The sequence below is a fragment of the Pristiophorus japonicus genome, chromosome 4, assembly GCF_044704955.1.
Source record: "Pristiophorus japonicus isolate sPriJap1 chromosome 4, sPriJap1.hap1, whole genome shotgun sequence".
NCBI classification, from domain to species: Eukaryota; Metazoa; Chordata; class Chondrichthyes; family Pristiophoridae; genus Pristiophorus; species Pristiophorus japonicus.
The window spans coordinates 269,458,591-269,479,137 of NC_091980.1; the positions used below are offsets into that span (position 1 = coordinate 269,458,591).

At 45.9% G+C, this 20,547-nt stretch overlaps 1 protein-coding gene across 4 annotated transcripts in view; it reads right to left on the reverse strand.

Moving 5' to 3' along the window:
* The window catches only part of LOC139263407 (protein SIX6OS1-like), a 198,743-nt gene that overhangs the window by 55,082 nt on the left and 123,114 nt on the right, over window positions 1–20,547 (reverse strand). For all 4 annotated transcript variants that reach the window (XM_070879466.1, XM_070879464.1, XM_070879462.1 and 1 more), the window contains one exon: window positions 19,144–19,220. In XM_070879466.1, the coding sequence (XP_070735567.1) occupies window positions 19,144–19,220 (77 nt within the window). The remainder of the gene's footprint in view (window positions 1–19,143; window positions 19,221–20,547) is intronic.

The window sequence follows — 20,547 nt, forward strand, 5'->3', positions numbered from 1 at the left end:
GCCACCTGCTGAGAGCTCTTCTCCTCCTCCGTCTTCTAGCAGCTTGTCCCGCTCTGCATGGCCTCTGCTCATTCTCCCAGTCATGCTCAATGTCAAGAAGAAGGCCTACTAGGCCACCCATGTCTGAAAGCAACTGGTTTATGGACAAGCCTTTAAGTCACCAAAAAAGTACTTCAGCACCAGTCAGACCACTCCCTGTAGATTATTGAAACTTTAGCCAAGTATGGAAAAGCTCCCAAAATGCGCAGAATTGCATCGACAGCCAGAAGAAATAATCCCGCAACTAACCCGCAAGTAGTTTATGATCCCTTTATATAGCACTGGTGGGGGGTCCTTCATGCCGTTTAATATCGTTTTCAACTGTGCGAGGTTAAGAGAGGGCATAGGCTGAAGTTTGGAGCTCCAAAATGGCAGCATTGGCATCAAATCAGTGTTACACGCTGATTGATATCATGATCTGCCTGTTATGCATGGTTCCACAGGTCCTTAGGTGCGCAGGCGCTTAAAACAAAGTCACGAAGATGACGTCTGGTGCACTTCCCATCATAAGTGTGCGCATCCATCTCAGACTCCATTTTCATGTTTTAAGAGGCCTCCTCGATCCCAAAAAATGGGTGCTAGTGAGCCCAATTTCGCCCCTGCAGTTTTTGGCTGGCTGCTGGTATTGTGGACTACCTGCACAGTCCAGTTATTGTTTCAGCAGCTGTTTTCATTAAACCATGGATTCATACATAAATTAGAAAAGTACTGCACCACATTTAGCATTCAAATGCTTGGAATTTGCATTTTTTGGTAGGAATGGAAACTACTGTTCATGCAGTGATCAGATAAGAACATAAGAAATAAGAGTCGGCGAAGGCCACCTGGCCCCTCAAGCCTGCTCTGCCATTTAATAACATCATGGCTGATCTGATCATGGACTCAACTCCACTTCCTTGCCCGCTCCCCATAACCCTTTATTCCCTTATCGCTCAAAAATCTGTCAATCTCCACCTTAAATATATTCAATGACCCAGCCTCCACAGCTCGCTGAGGCAGAGAATTCCATAGATTTACAACTCTCTGAGAGAAGAAATTCCTCCTCATCTCAATTGTAAATAGGTGGCCCCTTATTCTGAGACTATGGGCTAGACTTTTCACTTTTGTGCAGATCGGCCAAAAATGGGTTTTATTTCCAGCATTTTGAGATCGCCAGATTATCGGCCATTTTCAAAACCCTAACTTTCCATTTTTGAAAATGGCTGTTACCGTGAGCGATCTGAAATGGGCGTCAGCGTTACATTTTTTTCACCTTCTGCCGTAACGTGTTGCTGACCACAGCAACGGCATGGAAACGCTCGTTTCCCCCAATGACCTCGGGCGAATGTTTGCAAGTGCTGTTGGGGAGAGGTTAAACTAAAATGGCAGGAGAATGGGAACCTATGCAAGGAGACAGAGGGAAGTAAAATGGGGGCAGAAGCAAAATATAGAAAGAAGAAAAGTAAAAGTGGAAGGCAGAGAAACCCAAGGCAAAAATCAAAAAGGGTCACATTACAACAAAAGTCTAAAGGGACAAAGTGTGTCAAAAAGACAAGCCTGAAGGCTCTGTGCCTCAATGCGAGGAGTATTCGTAATAAGGTGGACGAATTAACTGTGCAGGCAGCTAATAATGAATATGATATAATTGGGATTACGGACACATGGCTCCAAAGTGACCAAGGCTGGGAACTCAACATCCAGGGGTATTCAACATTCAGGAAGGATAGACAGAAAGGAAAAGAAGGTGGGGTTGCGTTGTTGGTTAAAGAGGAAATTAACACAATACTAATGAAGGACATTAGCTGGATGATGTGGAATTTGTATGGGTAGAGCTGCGGAATACCAAAGGGCAGAAAACGTTAGTGGAAGTTGTGTACAGACCACCGAACAGTAGTAGTGAGGTTGGGGACAGCATCAAACAAGAAATTAGGGATGCGTGCAATAAAGGTACAGCAGTTATCATGGGCGACTTTAATCTACATATAGATTGGGCTAACCAAACTGGTAGCAGTACGGTGGAGGAGGATTTCCTGGCGTGTATTGGGATGGTTTTCTAGACCAATATGTCGAGGAACCAACTAGAGGGCTGGCCATCCTAGGCTGGGTGATGTGTAATGAGAAAGGACTAATTAGCAATCTTGTTGTGCGAGGCCCATTGGGGAAGCGTGACCATAATATGGTAGAATTCTTTATTAAGGTAGAGAGTGACACAGTTAATTCAGAGACTAGGGTCCTGAACTTAAGGAAAGGTAACTTCGATGGTATGAGATGTGAATTGGCTAGAGTAGACTGGCGAATGATACTTAAAGGGTTGACGGTGGATAGGCAATGTCAAACATTTAAAGATCAAATGGATGAACTTCAACAATTGTACATCCCTGTCTGGAGTAAAAATAAAACGGGGATGGTGGCTCAACCATGGCTACCAAGGGAAATTAGGGATAGCGTTAAATCCAAGGAAGAGGCATATAAATTGGCCAGAAAAAGCAGCAAACCTGAGGACTGGAAGAAATTTAGAATTCAGCAGAGGAAGACAAAGGGTCTAATTGGAGGGGGAAAATACAGTATGAGAGGAAGCTTGCTGGGAACATAAAAACTGAATGCAAAAGCTTCTATAGATATGTGAAGAGAAAAAGATTAGTCAAGACAAACGTAGGTCCCTTGCAGTCAGAATTAGGTGAATTTATAATGGGGAACGAAGAAATGGCAGATTAATTGAACAAATACTTTGGTTCTGTCTTCAAGAAGGAAGACATAAATAACCTTTCGGAAATACTAGGGGACCAAGGTCTAGCAAGAAGGAGGAACTGAAGGAAATCATTATTAGTCAGGAAATTGTGTTAGGGAAATTGACAGGATTGAAGTCCGATAAATCCCCAGGGCCTGACAGTCTGGATCCCAGAGTACTTAAAGAAGTGGCCCTAGAAATAGTGGATGCATTGGTGATCATTTTCCAACAGTCTATCGACTCTGGATCAGTTCCTATGGACTGGAGGGTAGCTAATGTAACACCACTTTTTAAAAAAGGAGGAAGAGAGAAAACAGGGAATTATAGACCGGTTAGCCTGACATCAGTGGTGGGGTAAATGTTGGAATCAATTATTAAAGATGAAATAGCAGCGCATTTGGAAAGCAGTGACAGGATCGGTCCAAGTCAGCATGGATTTATGAAAGGGAAATCATGCTTGACAAATCTTCTGGAATTTTTTGAGGATGTAACTATTAGAGTGGACAAGGGAGAACCAGTTGATGTGGTGTATTTGGACTTTCAAAAGGCTTTTGACAAGGTACCACACAAGAGATTGGTGTGCAAAATTAAAGCACATGGTATTGTGGGTAATGTATTGACATGGATAGAGAACTAGTTGGCAGACAGGATGCAGAGAGTTGGAATAAACGGGTCCTTTTCAGAATGGCAGGCAGTGACTAGTGAGATGCCGCAGGGCTCAGTGCTGGGATCCCAGCTATTTACAATATACATCAATGATTTAGATGAAGGAATTGAGTGTAATATTTCCCAAGTTTGCAGATGACACTAAACTGGCTGGCAGCATGAGCTGTGAGGAGGATGCTAAGAGGCTGCAGGGTGACTTGGACAGGTTAGGTGAGTGGGCAAATGCATGGAAGATGCAGTATAATATGGATAAATGTGAGGTTATCCACTTTGGTGGCAAAAACATGAAGGCAGAATATTATCTGAATGGCAGCAGATTAGGAAAAGGGGAGGTGCAAGGAGACCTAGGTGTCATGGTACATCAGTCATTGAAGGTTGGCATGCAGATGCAGCAGTTGGTGAAGAAGGAAAATGGCATGTTGGCCTTCAATGCTAGGAGATTTGGGTATAGGAGCAGGGAGGTCTTACTGCAGTTGTACAGGGCCTTGGTGAGGCCTCACCTGGAATATTGTGTTCAGTTTTGGTCTCTGAGGAAGGACGTTCTTGCTATTGAGGGAGTGCAGCGAAGGTTCACCAGACTGATTCCCGGGATGGCAGGACTGACATATGAGGAGAGATAGGATCGGCTGGGCATGTATTCACTGGAGTTTAGAAGGATGAAAGGGGATCTCATAGAAACATATAAAATTCTGACGGGACTGGACAGGTTAGATGCAGGAAGAATGTTCCCGATGTTGGGGAAGTCCAGAACCAGGGGACATAGTCTAAGGATAAGGGGTAAGCCATTTAGGACTGAGATGAGGAGAAACTTCTTCACTCAGAAAGTTGTTAACCTGTGGAATTCTCTACCGAAGAGAGTTGTTGATGCCAATTCGTTGGATATATTCAAGAGGGAGTTAGATATGGCCCTTATGGCTAAAGGGATCAAGGGGTATGAAGAGAAAGCAGGAAAGGTGTACTGAGGTGCATGATCAGCCATGATCTTATTGAATGGTGGTGCAGACTCGAAGGGCCGAATGGCCTACTCCTGCACCTATTCTCTATGATCTATGTTCCCGCGTTTCAGGAGGTATTGGGATCATCCTTACATGCGCATAAGAGGAGACAGAGAGAGAGGGAGCAGAGAGGGATTGAACATGTGTGTGGGTGTGGTGTGTGCTTCTTTGGCTGTTGTGGGAGGCACGAGGGAGATTCACCAGCAGCTAAAAGCCTACTAAGCACAAAGAAGGTAGTTGGCACCGAGTTTTTGTGGAATAAATAATATTTAACATGGAAGGGATGGAGGAGGCGACCCAGCACACTGTGGACACTGAGGACGTTGGCGAAAGCAGTGAGCTGGGAGAGGAACAATTGCGAGGATGCAAAAGAGCAAGGAGGTTCTCGGATGAGGCAAATGCCTCCCTCATGCAGGAGGTCGAGTCACGCTGGGGTCAATTGGCCTAGGAAGGGCATGGGAAGCCCACCTCAAAGGCCGACCAGAAGATATGGGCTGAGATGGTCTCGTCGGCGACCAACGAAGTGCATGAGGACAACCAATGCCACAAGCGATGGAATGACCTTGTCGGATCCACCAGAGTATTACATTTATTTACATGTACTTATATATTTATATAATTGGAATTGTAAGTGTAATGAGTGATTAAAATCAGATGTGATGTTTTGCACTTATACCAGGAAGGTTGTACTCAAAGCCTGCGGTCACGGTGTACGTCTTTAGGTAAAGAATTATCATTTTCATTATAATCATGATTACATCTGTCAGTTATGTGTTGTATCAGTCTCTGTGACAGTACCTAGCAATGATATCACACAATAATCTCATGCCATGTCGTGCTGTTGTTATCTTTTACAGAAGAAGCTTTCGAGGAGTAGGGCTGAGTAGAGGCGAACGGGTGGGGGGGGGGCCAGTCATCATCGACCTCACTGATATCGAGGAGCGGGTGCTGACACTAGTGGGGACCCACCCCCGGTCAGCCACGCAAGCAGCAGCAGAGCTTGATGTGATGCCACGTGAGTAAGGTATACACCATTGTGTCATATAACGGCAATAGATGCCACACCCCTCATATCCAACCAATATTATATGATAGATGAATCATAAAATTCTTCTCTAAAGAATCATTGCAATGCAGAATTTGTTGATGGTCATGAAATGTGATGTCTGTGATGACCTTGATAGCGGTGTTACTTTTGTCATGCATATGTTGTGTGTAGCACTGGACTCACCTTGTGATCCTAGCACCCCCTTCTCCTCTAATAACCTCATTTATGTTTTGCAGCTCAGTCAGCAGTACGGCTCCATGCAAGAACACTGAGCCCAGAAGGTGAAGGTGCGGGGATAGACTCGCCGGACTCTCCTCCATCTGGTGCTGAGGAGCACTGATTCTCGCCCGTGCATCTGCTTGGTCCCTTCTCAACGGATGACAGTGCCGACTTCGAGGACCCTGCATTCCCAACTTCCATAATCTATTCGACACCGATGACATCTAGTGTTCCTGTGGCCATTCCCACATCCACCGTGGAGGTACCGGGCCCAAGCACCTTGCCACAGGGCACCATAGGTGTCTCCAGGATAGCGCAGACCAAGTGGAGGTTGATTCGACGCGGCAGGTCTGCGCCACGAGCGGCAGATCTGAGCGGGGACATGGTGCACTTGTCCAGGAGGAGTGTTGACATAGGTCAGCAGATCCAACAGACAATGGTGGTCATATCCCTCCAGCTGGCCAGCATGTCCGCCACCATGACGGAGTATGTGCTGTGGATGGCGGAGGCCCAGGAGTTGAAAGCCAGGAACACTGGTGGCAGAGGCCTCCGAGTGGTCCCAGAGCACAGCACTGCATCCCAACGTGTCACACCCCCATTGTCAATGACACATGAGAGCCAGGAGGAAGATCTTGCTTCTGGTCCGGAGGACATTCCCACCTCGGGACCGTCCTCTCCCATATCCGTCCAAGCAGCGGTTCTGCCGTCATCCCCCCAATGAAGCAGCGCCTGAGGAGCTTCTCGGCCAGGCAGCTTGGAGTCAGGAGGGGAAGGGGTAGAGGTGCGGCGGAGAAGCAGGCCGGGGCGGGTGCGAATAAAGTGAGGTGCATGGCCACAGGTGTCGTCTTGGGCATATTTTTATGTTGTTGGTGCTATTTTGGTGGGAGGGTTGGGGCAAGGGGTGAGAGGGCTACCTTGTTGGGTTGCATTTGTGTTCTGTGTTGGAAATGGTGACCGATCGAATGATGTAAATGTGATAAATTTGTTGTGGGGTGGGGTGGGGTGTTTTTTTACAGTTATAATTATGATTCACACAAATGGTCGGATGAAATATTTTTTATTTAACATACCTCGTTGCGCATGGTCTCAGATAGCTGCACCATTACATTCTGGTAATTCCTTAACATGAAAGGGTATAATTATACTTAACTTGAATCAACTTAAAATGTAACTATCACCAGGGTGATGCACATCATTGATGTATGATCTGCACACCCAGCAGTGTTGCAGCTTTGTAAATAACAACAACATTCTTTCAAGCAAAGCGCTCATTTATGAGCTGCTGACGTAAGAGTCTTGCAGCTATGTAGTAACCACGGGCCCTTTCCTGCAGTCTAGAAGCGGGCGGGGGCATGGTTTCAGCGTCAGCCTGAGATCAGCGTCCACTTCCTCGTCCTCCTCTTCCTCTCTTTCCTGAGGTGGACTGTCAGTCCCTTCTGGCAATTCTTGTCCCCTCCTGATAGCCAAGTTGTGCAGCATTGAGCACACCACCACGAATTGAACTATCTGCTTAGGGTGGTATTGGAGCTGTTCTCCTGAGTGGTCCAGGCATCTAAAGCACTGCTTAAGCACTCCAATGGTTTTCTCAACAATATTGCGAGTGGCTCTGTGGCTCTCATTGTATCGCTTCTCGACTTCGGTATGGGCATCACGCAGGGGGGTCATCAGCCAGGTGTCGACGGCATATCCTTTGTCACCAAGCATCCAGCATTGACCTTGTGGCTGACTGGTAAACATGTCAGATACAGTGCTCTCATGCAGGATGTGAACATCATGGATGCTGCCTGGAAATTTGGCATTCACTGCAGATCTGCAGGCTGCAGATCTCTCCTGATGAGCTGCCATATCTCACTGATAACCTCCTTGTGGAAGCACAGTCTCCTAAGGCAGGTGTTATTGGACAAGTTGAGGTAAAACTGCTTCTCCCTGTAAGTGCGGGGGATGTAAGGTCTGGTCCTTCTCATCAGTCTGACACGTCTTAGATTGGGCACATAATTATTTGCTGGTGATCGACAACGAGTTGCAGATTCAGGGAGTGGAATCCCTTGCGGTTCCTAAAAACCTCTGCATCCTGAAAAGGTGCCCGCATCGCAATGTACGTACAGTCTATTGCTCCCTGCACCTTGGGGAAGTTAGCAATTCAGTAGAATCCTGAAGCCCTCTCAGTCTGAGCCTCCCTGGTCATCGGGAAGCTGATAAAGTCCATCCTGCGTACATAAAGGGCTTCAGTGACCTGTCTAATGCAGCAATGTGTGACATGCTGAGATGTAGCACAAATGTGGCCAGTTGAGGCCTGAAAGGAATCTGACGCGTAGAACGAAAGTGCTACGGTGACCTTGACCTCAACAGACAGTACGGTCCTGATGGTGCTGGCAGGCTGCAGATCTCTCCTGATGAGCTGCCATATCTCACTGATAACCTCCTTGTGGAAGCACAGTCTCCTAAGGCAGGTGTTATTGGACAAGTCTGACACGTCTTAGATTGGGCACATAATGCTGTTGAATATATCTTCTGCCATCTCTAGTCTGCAGCATGTGCGTAGTCAAGGCAGGCTGCGAAATGACAGGCCCCATTCTAACAACTATCAGCATTACACCAATTGTTCACAAACAATAAATGTCCCCACTAAGACACCTAAAGTAAATTCCAATCATCCACAGTATAATAAGATGTTTGTTCAGATGTTCACATCACCTTAAAAGACTTCCACAGTACATCCAAACTCCCCCGAAGTTGAAGCAGAGCAGTCTTTCAAATGAAGCGACCTGTGCTTTAGAAAATGGCGTCCATACCGCTGTGATTAGTTCAGATGAGAGCAACTTTTTCACAGCGTTTTTTTCAGCGAACGATATTGTAGGCAAGATGTGTGCGAGGTGGCCTTGCTGGGCTGCCTGGTGTGGTGAGTCCTGCTGGGCTGCAGCGGGTGATGGGTTCTGCTTCGTGGCCAACTGCAGTGCTGGTTGTCACTGGTGTATATGTTGCGGGGTCAAAGAAGGTAAGGTCCAAAGTGGGTTGCTCAGGATAGTCCATAAATCTGAGTTTGATTTGGTCCAAGTATTTTCTGGTGAATGAGTCCATTTGAAAGTTTGACCTGAAACAACCTGCTCCCCTCTTTGGCCACAATAGTGCCGGGAAGCCACTTGGGACCTTGTCCATAATTCAATACAAATACAGGATCATTGATTTCAATTTCACGTGACACATTTGCGCTATCATGATATGTACTTTGTTGAAGCCGCCTGCTCTCTACCTGTTCATGTAGATCAGGTTGAACTAATAAGAGCCTTGTCTTAAGTGCCCTTTTCATGAGCAGTTCAGCAGGTGGAATCCCAGTGAACAAGTGGGGTCTCATGCGGTAGCTAAGCAGAATTCGGGATAGGCGAGTCTGCAGTGTATCTTCAGTTACCCTCTTCAAGCCCTGCTTGATAGTTTGTACTGCTCTTTTTGCCTGACCGTTGGATGCTGGTTTGAACGGGGCAGATGTAACATGTTTGATCCCGTTACAGGTCATGAACTCTTTGAACTCGGCATTGGTAAAACATGGCCCATTGCCGCTCACAAGGACATCAGGTAGTCCGTGCGTGGCAAACATGGCTCGCAGGCTTTCAGTGGTGGCAGCGGACGTGCTTGCCGACAATATCTCACATTCAATCTATTTGGAGTACGCATCTACAACCACAAGGAACATTTTACCCAAAAACGGGCCTGCATAGTCGACATGGACCTTGGACCATGGTTTGGAGGGCCAAGACCATAAACTTAGTAGCGCCTCCCTGGGTGCATTGCTTAACTGCGAGCATGTGTTACATCTGTGCACGCAGGATTCTAAGTCCGCATCGATACCGGGCCACCACACGTGGGATCTGGCTATCGCTTTCATCATTACGATGCCTGGGTGGGTACTGTGGAGGTCACTGATGAAAGTGTCTCTGCCCTTCTTGGGAACCATTACACGATTGCCCCACAGAAGGCAGTCTGCCTGTATAGACATTTCATCTTTGTGCCGCTGGTATGGCTTTATCTCTTCCTGCATTTCCACTGGGACACTGGACCAGCTCCTGTGAAGCACACAATTCTTTACTAGGGACAGTAAAGGGTCCTGGCTCGTCCAGGTTCTAATCTGTCGGGCTGTGACGGGTGATTGCTCACTCTCAAATGCTTCCATAACCATGACAAAATCTGCGGGCTGCGCCATTTCCACCCCCGTGGTGTGTAATGGCAGCCTACTGAGAGCATCAGCACAGTTTTCTGTGCCTGGCCTGTGGCGGATGGCATAGTTGTATCCGGACAACGTGAGCGCCCATCTCTGGATGCTGGCCGATGCATTCGTATTTATCCCCTTACTCTCGGAAAACAGGGAAATTAGTGGCTTATAGTCCGTTTCCAATTCAAATTTTAGCCCAAACCGGTATTGATGCATTTTCTTTACCCCATAGACACACGCTAATTTTCAATCATGCTGTAAGCTCTCTCAGCCTTAGACAGACTTCTGGATGCAAAAGCAACCGGTTGCAATTTCCCAGATTCATTAGCTTGTTGCAATACACACACGACGCCATACGACGACGCATCACATGCTAGTAACAAATGCTTACATGGATCATACAACACAAGCAATTTGTTTGAGCATAACAATTTTCTCGCTTTTACAAAGGCATTTTCTTGGCTTTTGTCCCAAACCCATTCGTCTCCTTTATACAGTAAGGCATGCAGTGGTTCTGACAATGTGCTGACATCCGGTAAGAAGTTACCAAAGTAGTTCAGGAGTCCGAGAAATGACCTCAGCTCCATCACGTTCTGTGGCCTCGGTGTGTTCTCAATTGTCTCCGTCTTCGAATCGGTGGGCCTGATGCCGCCCGCCGCGATTTTTCTCCCCAGGAACTCCACTTCAGGCACCAGGAAAATGCACTTTGAGCATTTCAACCTGAGCCGCAAGCGGTTGAGTCGACTAAGAACCTCCTCTAGGGTCTGCAGATGCTCGACTGTGTCCCGACCTGTAACCAAGATGTCGTCCTAGAAGACCACCGTGCGCGGGACCGACTTCAGTAAGCTTTCTATGTTTCTCTGGAATATTGCCGCGGCTGATCGAATTCCAAATGGGCATCTGTTATAAATGAAGAGACCTTTGTGTGTGTTAATGCAGGCAAGGCCCTTCGATGATTCCTCCAGCTCCTGCATCATGTAGGCCGAGGTCAAATCCAGCTTCATGAACGTCTTTCCTTCCGCCAGTGTAGCAAAAAGGTCATCAGCCTTTGGTAGTGGGTATTGATCCTGCAGGGAGAAACGATTGATAGTTACTTTGTAATCACCACAGATTCTGACGTTGCCATCTCCCTTGAGGACTGGGACAATCGGACTGGCCCACTCGTTGAAATGATGCCCTCTCATTGCAGCCTATCCAGCTCGATCGCCATCCTTTCTCTCATCATGTATGGTACTGCTCTCGCCTTGTGATGGATGGGCCGCATCCCCGGAGTCAGGTAGATCTGCACTTTTGCTCCTTGGAGCTTCCCGATGCCTGGTTCGAACAGCGAAGGGAACTTGTTTAAGACCTGGGCACACGAAGTGTCATCAGCGAGCAAGAGCGCTCGGACGTCGTCCCAGTTCCAGCGTATCTTTCCCAGCCATCTCCTGCCGAGCAACGTAGGACCATCGCCCAATACCACCCAGAGTGGTAGCTTGTGCACCGCTCCATCATAGGAGACCTTTACATTAGCACTGCCGATTACGGGAATCAGTTCCTTTGTGTAAGTTCTCAGTTTCTTGCGAATGGGAGTCAAGACTGGCCTTGAAGCCTTGCTGCACCACAATTGTTCAAAAGTCTTTTTGCTCATAATGGACTGGCTCGCACCCATGTCCAGCTCCATTGACATCAGGAGTCCATTTAATTCAGCCTTCAGCATTATCGGGGGACACTTTGTGGTAAATGTATGCACCCCATATACCTCTGCCTCCTCGGTCCGAGGCTCTGGTTCGTTGTGATCCACCGTGGATCTGTCCTCCTCTGCAACATGGTGGTTTGCAGGATTAACAGGGTTTGCAGCTTGCCTGCACATACGTTGGAAGTGTCCCATTGTTACACAGCCCTTGCAAATGTACCCTTTGAAGCGGCATGAATGGAAATGATGATCACCCCCGCAGCGTCAACAAGGTGTTAATCGCCTTGCATTCATCACCCTTGATGGTGAACTCTGAGACATCTGTGGACGTGAAGCTGCAGGCAAGTGGGGCCTGCCCTGTACGTTGCGATTTGAAAACAGCATCACTTTGTTCACAGTACTTGTAGCAGCACTCGTGTGTTGTGAGATTTGCTTAGTATTGTCACTGGTGGCAATGAACGCCTGGGCTATCGCTATGGCCTTACTCAAGGTTGGGGTCTCTACAGTCAAATGTTTGCGAAATATCACTTCATGGCCAATGCCAAGTACGAAAAAGTCTCTGAGCATGTGCTCCAAATGTCCTTCAAATTCGCAATGTCCCGCAAGGCGTCCTAGCTCGGTGATATAACTCGCCACTTCCTGGCCTTCAGACATTTTGTAGGTGTAGAACCGGTACCTCGCCATCAGAACGCTTTCCTTTGGGTTCAGATGCTCCTGGACCAGTGTGCACAAATCATCGTACGATTTCTCTGTGGGTTTCGATGGAGCAAGCAGATTTTTCATGAGGCCATACGTTGGTGCCCCACAGATGATGAGGAGAATCGCCCTCCGTTTGGCAGTGTTCGCTTCTCCTTTCAGCTCGTTGGCCACGAAGTATTGGTCGAGTCGTTCCACGAAGGTTTCCCCATCATCTCCCTCAGAAAATTTCTCCCAGATACCCACTATTCTCTGCATCGTTGGGTTCGTCATCTGTATCTTGTCACCAGTTGTTGTATATGAATAAAGAGTCTGACTAGATACTGTGAGCTCAAAGTAAAGTGTGACCTCAGTCTTTTATTGCAGGTTTCCAGAGTGCCTCTTCAGCCTGTGAGGCCTCCTTAAGTACCTGTGCTCCCAAGGGATTGTGGGATCCCTTGATACTCCATGGGATGAGCCCTCTGGTGGCTGTACAAGGTATATACAAGTTTACATACATGACACGATCAACCCGATGCACTGCAGCAGAGGGCCGGGCTGATTAAAAAATGAACAGAGCATTTTAGAAATCTTTCATTACCTCAGCCACCTCGCCTTAAGTATCACCCTTGAAGCACCCAGCCTCCTGATGAATGCTTCCTGCAGCTGCCGGCGTTTTCGCCCGCCGATGCTGCAGGGGGGGCGGAACTGAAGTTTGGGGCGCTACCGGGGCAATGCGGACGGTGATGACATCATGATCTCTGGGCGAGGGAAATCGGGCGCAATGTCCTACCGCGCAGCAAACCTCCCGCCGAATTTAGCGGGAGTCAAACATCTTGCCGCGCCAGTCGGTAAATGGTTAGCGCCCCGTTATCGCCCCCCGGAGGCGACAACGGGAGGCACTAAGAAGGCCAATTTCTAGGCCATTGTGTTCTCTTTAGAATTAGCGGGGAAAATGGGAGCACCAAATCAGAAGGCAGAAAGGTGGATGGTAAAGCAGCTTTCTGCAGATGTCAAAAGACCAAAGTTAGTTGAGAAATAAGTAGTGATTTTTTTTGGTAAATATTTGCTGAGCCATTTAAAAAAAATTGTTCATGGGGTGTGGGCATCACTGGCAAAGTCAGCATTTATTGCCATCCCTAATTGCCGTTGAGAAGTTGGTGGTGAGCCGCCTTCTTGATCTGCTGTAGTCTGTGAGGTGAAGGCACTCCCATAGTGCTGTTAGGGAGGGATTTCCAGGATTTTTACACAGTGACAATGAACGAATGGCGATAAATTTCCAAGTCAAAATGGTGTGTGACTTGGAAGGGATCTTGCCGGTGCTGGTATTCCCATGTGCCTGTTGCCTTTGTCCTTCTACGTGGTAGAGGTCGTGGCTTTGGAAGGTGCTGTCAAAGAAGCTGTGGCGAGTTGCTGCAGTGCATCTGGTAGATGGTACACACTGCAGCCATGGCACGCTGGTGGTGGAGGAAGTGAATGTTTAAGGTGGTGGATGGGGTGCCAATGGTGTTGAGTTTCTTGAGTGTTGTTGGAGCTGCACTCATCTAGGCAAGTGGAGAGTATGCCATCACACACCTAACTTGTGCCTTGTAGATGGTGGAAAGGTTTTAGGGAGTCAGAAGGTGAGACACTTGCCACAGAATACCCAGCCTTTCACCTGCTTTTGTAGCCACAGTATTTATGTGGCTGGTACAGTTAAGTTTCTAGTCATTGGTGACCCCAGGATGCTGATGGTGGGGAATTTGGTGATAGTAATTCCGTTGAATGTCAAGGGGCAGTGGCTAGACTCTCTCTTGTTGGCGATAATCATTGCCTGACACTTTTGTGGCGCAAATGTTACGTGCCACTTCTCAGTCCGAGTCTGAATGTTGTCCAAGTCTTGCTGCATGCAGGAACGAACTGCTTCATCATCTGACGAGATGTAATTGGTACTGAACACTGTGCAATCATCAGTGAACTTCCCCATTTCTGACTATATAATGGTCATTGATGAAGCAGCTGAAGATGGTTGGCCTAGGACACTGCCCTGAGGAACGCCTGCAGTGAAATCCTGAGGCTGAGATAATTGGTCTCCAACAACCACAACTATCTTCCTTTGTGCTAGGTATGACTCATGCCAGTCAAGAGTTTTCCCCGATTCCCATTGACTTCAATTTTACTAGGGCCCCTTGATGCCACTCGGTCAAGTGCTGCCTTGATATCTCACCTCACCTCTAGAATTCGGACCAAGGCTGTAATGAGTTCTGAAGTTGAGTGGCCCTAGCGGAACTCAAACTGAGCAGGTTATTGGTGAATAAGTGCCGCTTAATATCTTCAGCTACTTCATTAATGACCAGAAGTGAGGATGTTCACTGATGATTGCACAGTGTTCAGTACCAATCGCATCTCGTCAGATAATGAAGCAGTCCGTTCCCGCATGCAGCAAGACCTGGACAATATTCAGACACCTTCCATCACTTTGCTGATGATTGAGATTAGGCTGATGGGGCGGTAATTGGCCGGATTGGATTTTTCAAGCTTTTTGTGGAGTGGTCATATTTGGGCAATTTTCCACTTTGTTGGGTATATGCCAGTGTTGTATCTGTACTGGAACAGCTTGGCTGGAGGTACGGCTAATTCTGGAGCACAAATCTTCAGCACCACAGCCGGGATGTTGTCGGGACACATAGCCTTTGTTGTATCCAATGCACTCAGCCATTTCTTGATAACACGTGGAGTAAATCGAATTGGCTGACGACTGGCTTCTGTGATGGTGGGGACAACAACAACAACAACTTCTATTTATATAGCGCCATTAACGTAATGAAACGACCCAAGGCGCTTTACAGGAGTGTTATGAGTTTTTAAAAAAGACCTCGGGAGGTCTGATTAAATGCACTTTTGTCTTTTTAGTAATACTTAGCAATGTTTGACAAGGTGAGTGGCATAATTGTAGTGATGGAAAATTGAATTTATGATTTCATCACCTCATTTAAAACACATCTATCCATTTTAGGGTAGTGTTTCCTTTGGCTGCTGAAAATTATAGCAAAAAATTAAAATAGGCAATGATCCAGCATAGTTCCCCACCCATTCCTACCTCTGGTACCTAAAGATTGGGCAGTATGCATCAGAAAATCTGGAGTCAGCCTTGACTCAGTGACCTTGCACCCGAGTCAGAAGGTCATGGGTTCAAGCAAGCTCAATGGCCCTGAAATTGCGTTTGACCTCTTCCCGCGAGAAAACGACCTAAAAAAAGCAAAAAGATACGCACTTACCTGCTGCTCCTGTGACTGTCTTGTTGTGCGAGGCCCCTTGGGGAAGAGTGACCATAATATGGTAGAATTCTTCATTAAGCTGGAAAGTGACACAGACTAGGGTCCTGAACTTAAAGAAAGGTAACTTCGATGGTATGCGACGTGTATTGGCTAGGATAGTTGCCGAGAACTGGTGGGAGTTGTTTGAAGCAGGGGAGCTCCGTAGGGACCTACCACCCCGGCAGCCATCATACTGTGGTGCACCTCAAGTTGCTGGAGAAACATCACGAACGATGTCTCCACAAGATCCTACAAATCCCCTGGAAGGACAGGCAACCAACATCAGCGTCCTCATTCAGGCTAACATCCCCAGCATTGAAGCACTGACCACACTCGATCAGCTCCGCTGGGCAGGCCACATAGTCCGCATGCCAGACACAAGACTCCCAAAGCAAGTGCTCAACTTGGAGCTCCTTCACAGCAAACGAGACAAAGGTGGGCAGGGGAAACGCTGCAAGGACACCCTCAAAGCCTCCCTGATAAAGTGCAACATCCCCACTGACACCTGGGAGGCCCTGGCCCAAGACTGCCCTAAGTGGGGGAAGTGCATCCGAAAGGGCGCTGAGCACCTCGAGTCTCAACGTTGAGAGCATGCAGAAATCAAGCGCAGACAGCGGAAAGAGCGTGATGCAAACCAGTCCCACCCAGCCCTTCCCTCAACCACTATCTGTCCCACCTGTGACAGAGTCTGTGGCTCTCGTATTGGACTGTTCAGCCACCAAAGAACTCACTTTAGGAGTGGAGGCAAGTCTTTCTCGATTCTGAGGGATTGCCGATGATGATGATGAAAAATAAAACAGTGAAGATGGCTTAACCATGGCTAACAAGGGAAATTAGGGATAGTGTTAAATCCAAAGAAGAGGCATATAAATTGGCCAGAAAAAGCAGCAAACCTGAGGACTAGGAGAAATTTGGAATTCAGCAGAGAAGGACAAAGGGTTTAATTAGGAGGGGGAAAATAGAGTATGAGAGTAATCTTGCAGGAAACATAAAAACTGACTGCAAAAGCTTCTATAAATATGTGAAGAGAAAATAATTAGTGAAGACAAATGTAGGTTCCTTGCAGTCAGAATCAGGTGAATTTATAATGGGGAACAAAGATATGGCAGACCAATTGAACAAATACTTTGTTTCTGTCTTCACGAAGGAAGACACAAATAACCTTCCGGAAATACTAGGGGACCGAGGGTCTAGGCAGAAGGAGGAACTGAAGGAAATCCTTATTAGTCATGAAATTGTGTTAGAGAAATTGATGGGATTGAAGGCCAATAAATCCCCAGGGCCTGATAGTCTGCGTCCCAGAGTACTTAAGGAAGTGGCCCTAGAAATAGTGGACGCATTGGTGGTCATTTTCCAACATTCTATAGACTCTGGATCTGTTCCTATGGATTGGAGGGTAGCTAATGTAACCCCACTTTTTTAAAAAGGAGGAAGAGAGAAAACAGGGAATTATAGCCCAGTTAGCCTGACATCGGTAGTGGGGAAAATGTTGGAATCAATTATTAAAGACGTAATAGCAGCGCATTTGGAAAGCAGTGACAGGATTGGTCCAAGTCAGCATGGATTTATGAAAGGGAAATCATGCTTGACAAATTTTCTAGAATTTTTTGAGGATGTAACGAGTAGAGTGGACAAGGGAGAACCAGTGGATGTGGTGTATTTGGACTTTCAAAAGGCTTTTGACAAGGTCCCACACAAGAGATTAGTGTGCAAAATTAAAGCACATGGTATTGGGGGTAATGTATTGACGTGGATAGAGAACTGGTTGGCAGACAGGAAGCAAAGAGTAGGAATAAATGGGTCCTTTTCAGAATGGCAAGCAGTAACTAGTAGGTTACCACAAGGTTCAGTGCTGGGCCGCCAGCTATTTACAATATGCATTAATGATTTGGAAGAAGGAATTGAGTGTAATATCTCCAAGTTTGCAGATAATACTAAACTGGGTGGCAGTGTGAGCTGTGAGGAGGATGCTAAGAGGCTGCAGGGTGACTTGGACAGGTTAGGTGAGTGGGCAAATGCATGGCAGATGCAGTATAACGTAGATAAATGTGAGGTTATCCACTTTGGTGGCAAAAACAGCGAGGCGGACTATTATCTGAATGGTGACAGATTAGGAAAAGGGTTGCTGCAACAAGACATGGTGTCATGGTACATCAGTCATTGAAAGTTGGCATGCAGGTACAGCAGGCGGTGAAGAAGGCAAATGGCATGTTGGCCTTCATAGCGAGAAGATTTGCGTATAGGAGCAGGGAGGTCTTACTGCAGTTGTACAGGGCCTTGGTGAGGCCACACCTTGAATATTGTGTACAGTTTTGGTCTCCTAATCTGATGAAGGACATTCTTGCTATTGAGGGAGTGCAACGAAGGTTCACCAGATTGATTCCCGGGATGACAGGACTCACATATGAAGAAAGACTGGATCGCCCAGGCTTATATTCACTGGAATTTAGAAGAATGAGAGGGGATCTCATAGAAATGTATAACATTCTGACGGGATTGGACAGGTTAGATGCAGGAAGAATGTTCCTGATGTTGGGGAAGTGCAGAACCAGGGGTCACAGTCTAAAGATAAGGGGTAAGCCATTTAGCACCGAGATGAGGAGAGACTTCTTCACTCAGAAAATTGTGAACCTGTGGAATTCTCTACCACAGAAAGTTGTTGAGGCCAGTTCGTTAGATATATTCAAAAGGGAGTTAGATGTGGCCCTTACAGCTAAAGGGATCGAGGGGTATGGAGAGAAAGCAGGAATGGGGTACTGAAGTTGCATGATCAGCTATGATCATATTGAATGGTGGTGCAGGCTTGAATGGCTGAATGGCCTACTCCTGCACTTATTTTCTATGTTTCTATGTCTGAACTTCCGAGCCTGAGGCCCAGAGGTGACTGCGCGTGCAACTCGTGCACGTGGGGACGTGTGCAGGCCGGGATCTAGTGACAGCAGCCAATCAGCTACAGTATAGTTTCGCATACAAAACCCCCAAACACTTAAAAACCAATAAAAAAAATAGAAAATAAAGTACACAATTAATATGCATTTAAATTAAAGTTGTTATAAAAAAAAAGTTTTCCGACTTTAAAAAAAAAATTTATTAACACTTAAAATAAACTTACCATAATGGGGAAGGTTTTTAAACATAAAAAGAGCTTTTATAACTTTATTTTTTATTTGTATGTGCATTTTTAACCATTTGCACCTGTAAAAGTAGGCTATACGCCTGCTTTTTCACGTGCAGGATTTTAAAGGACATTTGCAGGGCAAGATATTCGTAAATATTGGAAATCTTACCCTGCAAGTGTCCTAGCTCTCAAGATGCAGCCATCTGTCAAGACCAAAAACTTGACAGATCGGAAATGTCGGTTTCCAGCGCATGCGCATTGCGTGCTGGAAACCGTCTTTTCCGGTGCCTTTTCGGGTCAGTAGGAACTTCTTACGAACCCGGGACATCAGAATTTCAGGGCCATTACATTTGCAGCATTTACTTTAGGACAAAATTCATGATACATAAGATAAACCGACAATGATGAGAATGTAGCAAGACTATCATGTTTTCTTATGCCCATCACCAATACTCCTTGAACCAACAAAATTACAGTTTCACATATATTTTTAATCTTTACCTCACATTCTTTTTGTATTGAATTAAGTTGTGTAACTAGAACATTATTTGCTTGCAGATTCTTATGTTTTCCACTTTCTAAGACACAAATTATGATTTAAAAGACAAATTAGTTATTTGAAATTATTTAACAATCTAATCTAATGTTACTGTTCTGAGTCTTTATTGGTCCCCATATTATTTGAAGATACAATAACTTAATTATTTTACTATAAATTAGAAGTCCAGAGTTCAAATTCCAAAAATCACAGAACGTATCACCACAAGCACCTCATCAGCTGTCATGGGTTACAGAAATAAAACGGAAAGGCAAAGTTGATTCTAATCAGTTGATCTCTGGCAGGGTCTTACTCATGGCCCTTCTTGCTCTTACTAGTTTCTCAGCTTTTAAAGTCTGCATCGTTACCTCATTTGTCAGAAATTACTGCAAGTGAAAAGACAATTTTACATAAAAATAATTTATACTTCTTGAATGGTCTGTTGGTTTAAAATGTGTAGATAGATATACCGGCTTACACAGGATTCAGGTTAATAACAACAGGATAGGGCTAGCACAATACGAAAGCAGCCATGTTCCCCTGTGGATCCACTTTACTCTTCACATAATTTGTTTAAATAACTGGTAATTCCACTTAAGAATAAGTGATAACCAGCTGTTCAAAGCATGTCACAATATGAGGAATGTAACTGCTAGAACCCATAATATTCTTAGACTATTATTATATCCTAAGTAACTTCAACAAGCGATTGTACAGTGGCATTGCAAAAGATTTATAAAAGCAAACACTAACATGTACTGGTGAATGAAGGTAAATCAGGTAAGTTAGTGTAACCCTCTCAAGACAAGAGATCTCGGTCAAGCTGAACAATTTCCTCTTGTTTCTCAGAGAGGAGATTCCAGTGTAATTGGCGACACTGACGGTTAGGTTGCCATGAATTTGACCTTGTAACTGGCAAGGTCAAAAGGGGGTCAATTAGAATAAATGCTGATATTTCTTGATGGTTTTTAACTAAGATTAGTAAGATAAACACACCTACAAAATTCTTATGGGATCAGCCAATAGAATCCAACGAATTAGTGCCAATGGAGCTCAACTCAAAAGTAGGTACCTTGTATTTATAAAGCACATCTTCAGGGTGTTCTATAGCACTTTAAAGCCAAAAAATAAGTACTTTTGAAGTATTGTCACTGGGCTAATTTGCAAACTGTAAAGTCACAGCAGTGAGATGAATCAACAATTAATCTGTTTTGACCAATGCAATGGAAGAAGTCTCCTGCTCAGCTTTGATAATGCTGTGGGATTTTTTACATCCACCTAATCAGGCAGTTGGCACCTCAGTTTAACATCTCATCCAGTGGCAGAGACAGGTTTGGTCCACTCGGAGGGGTTGAGCTTGAAATTTG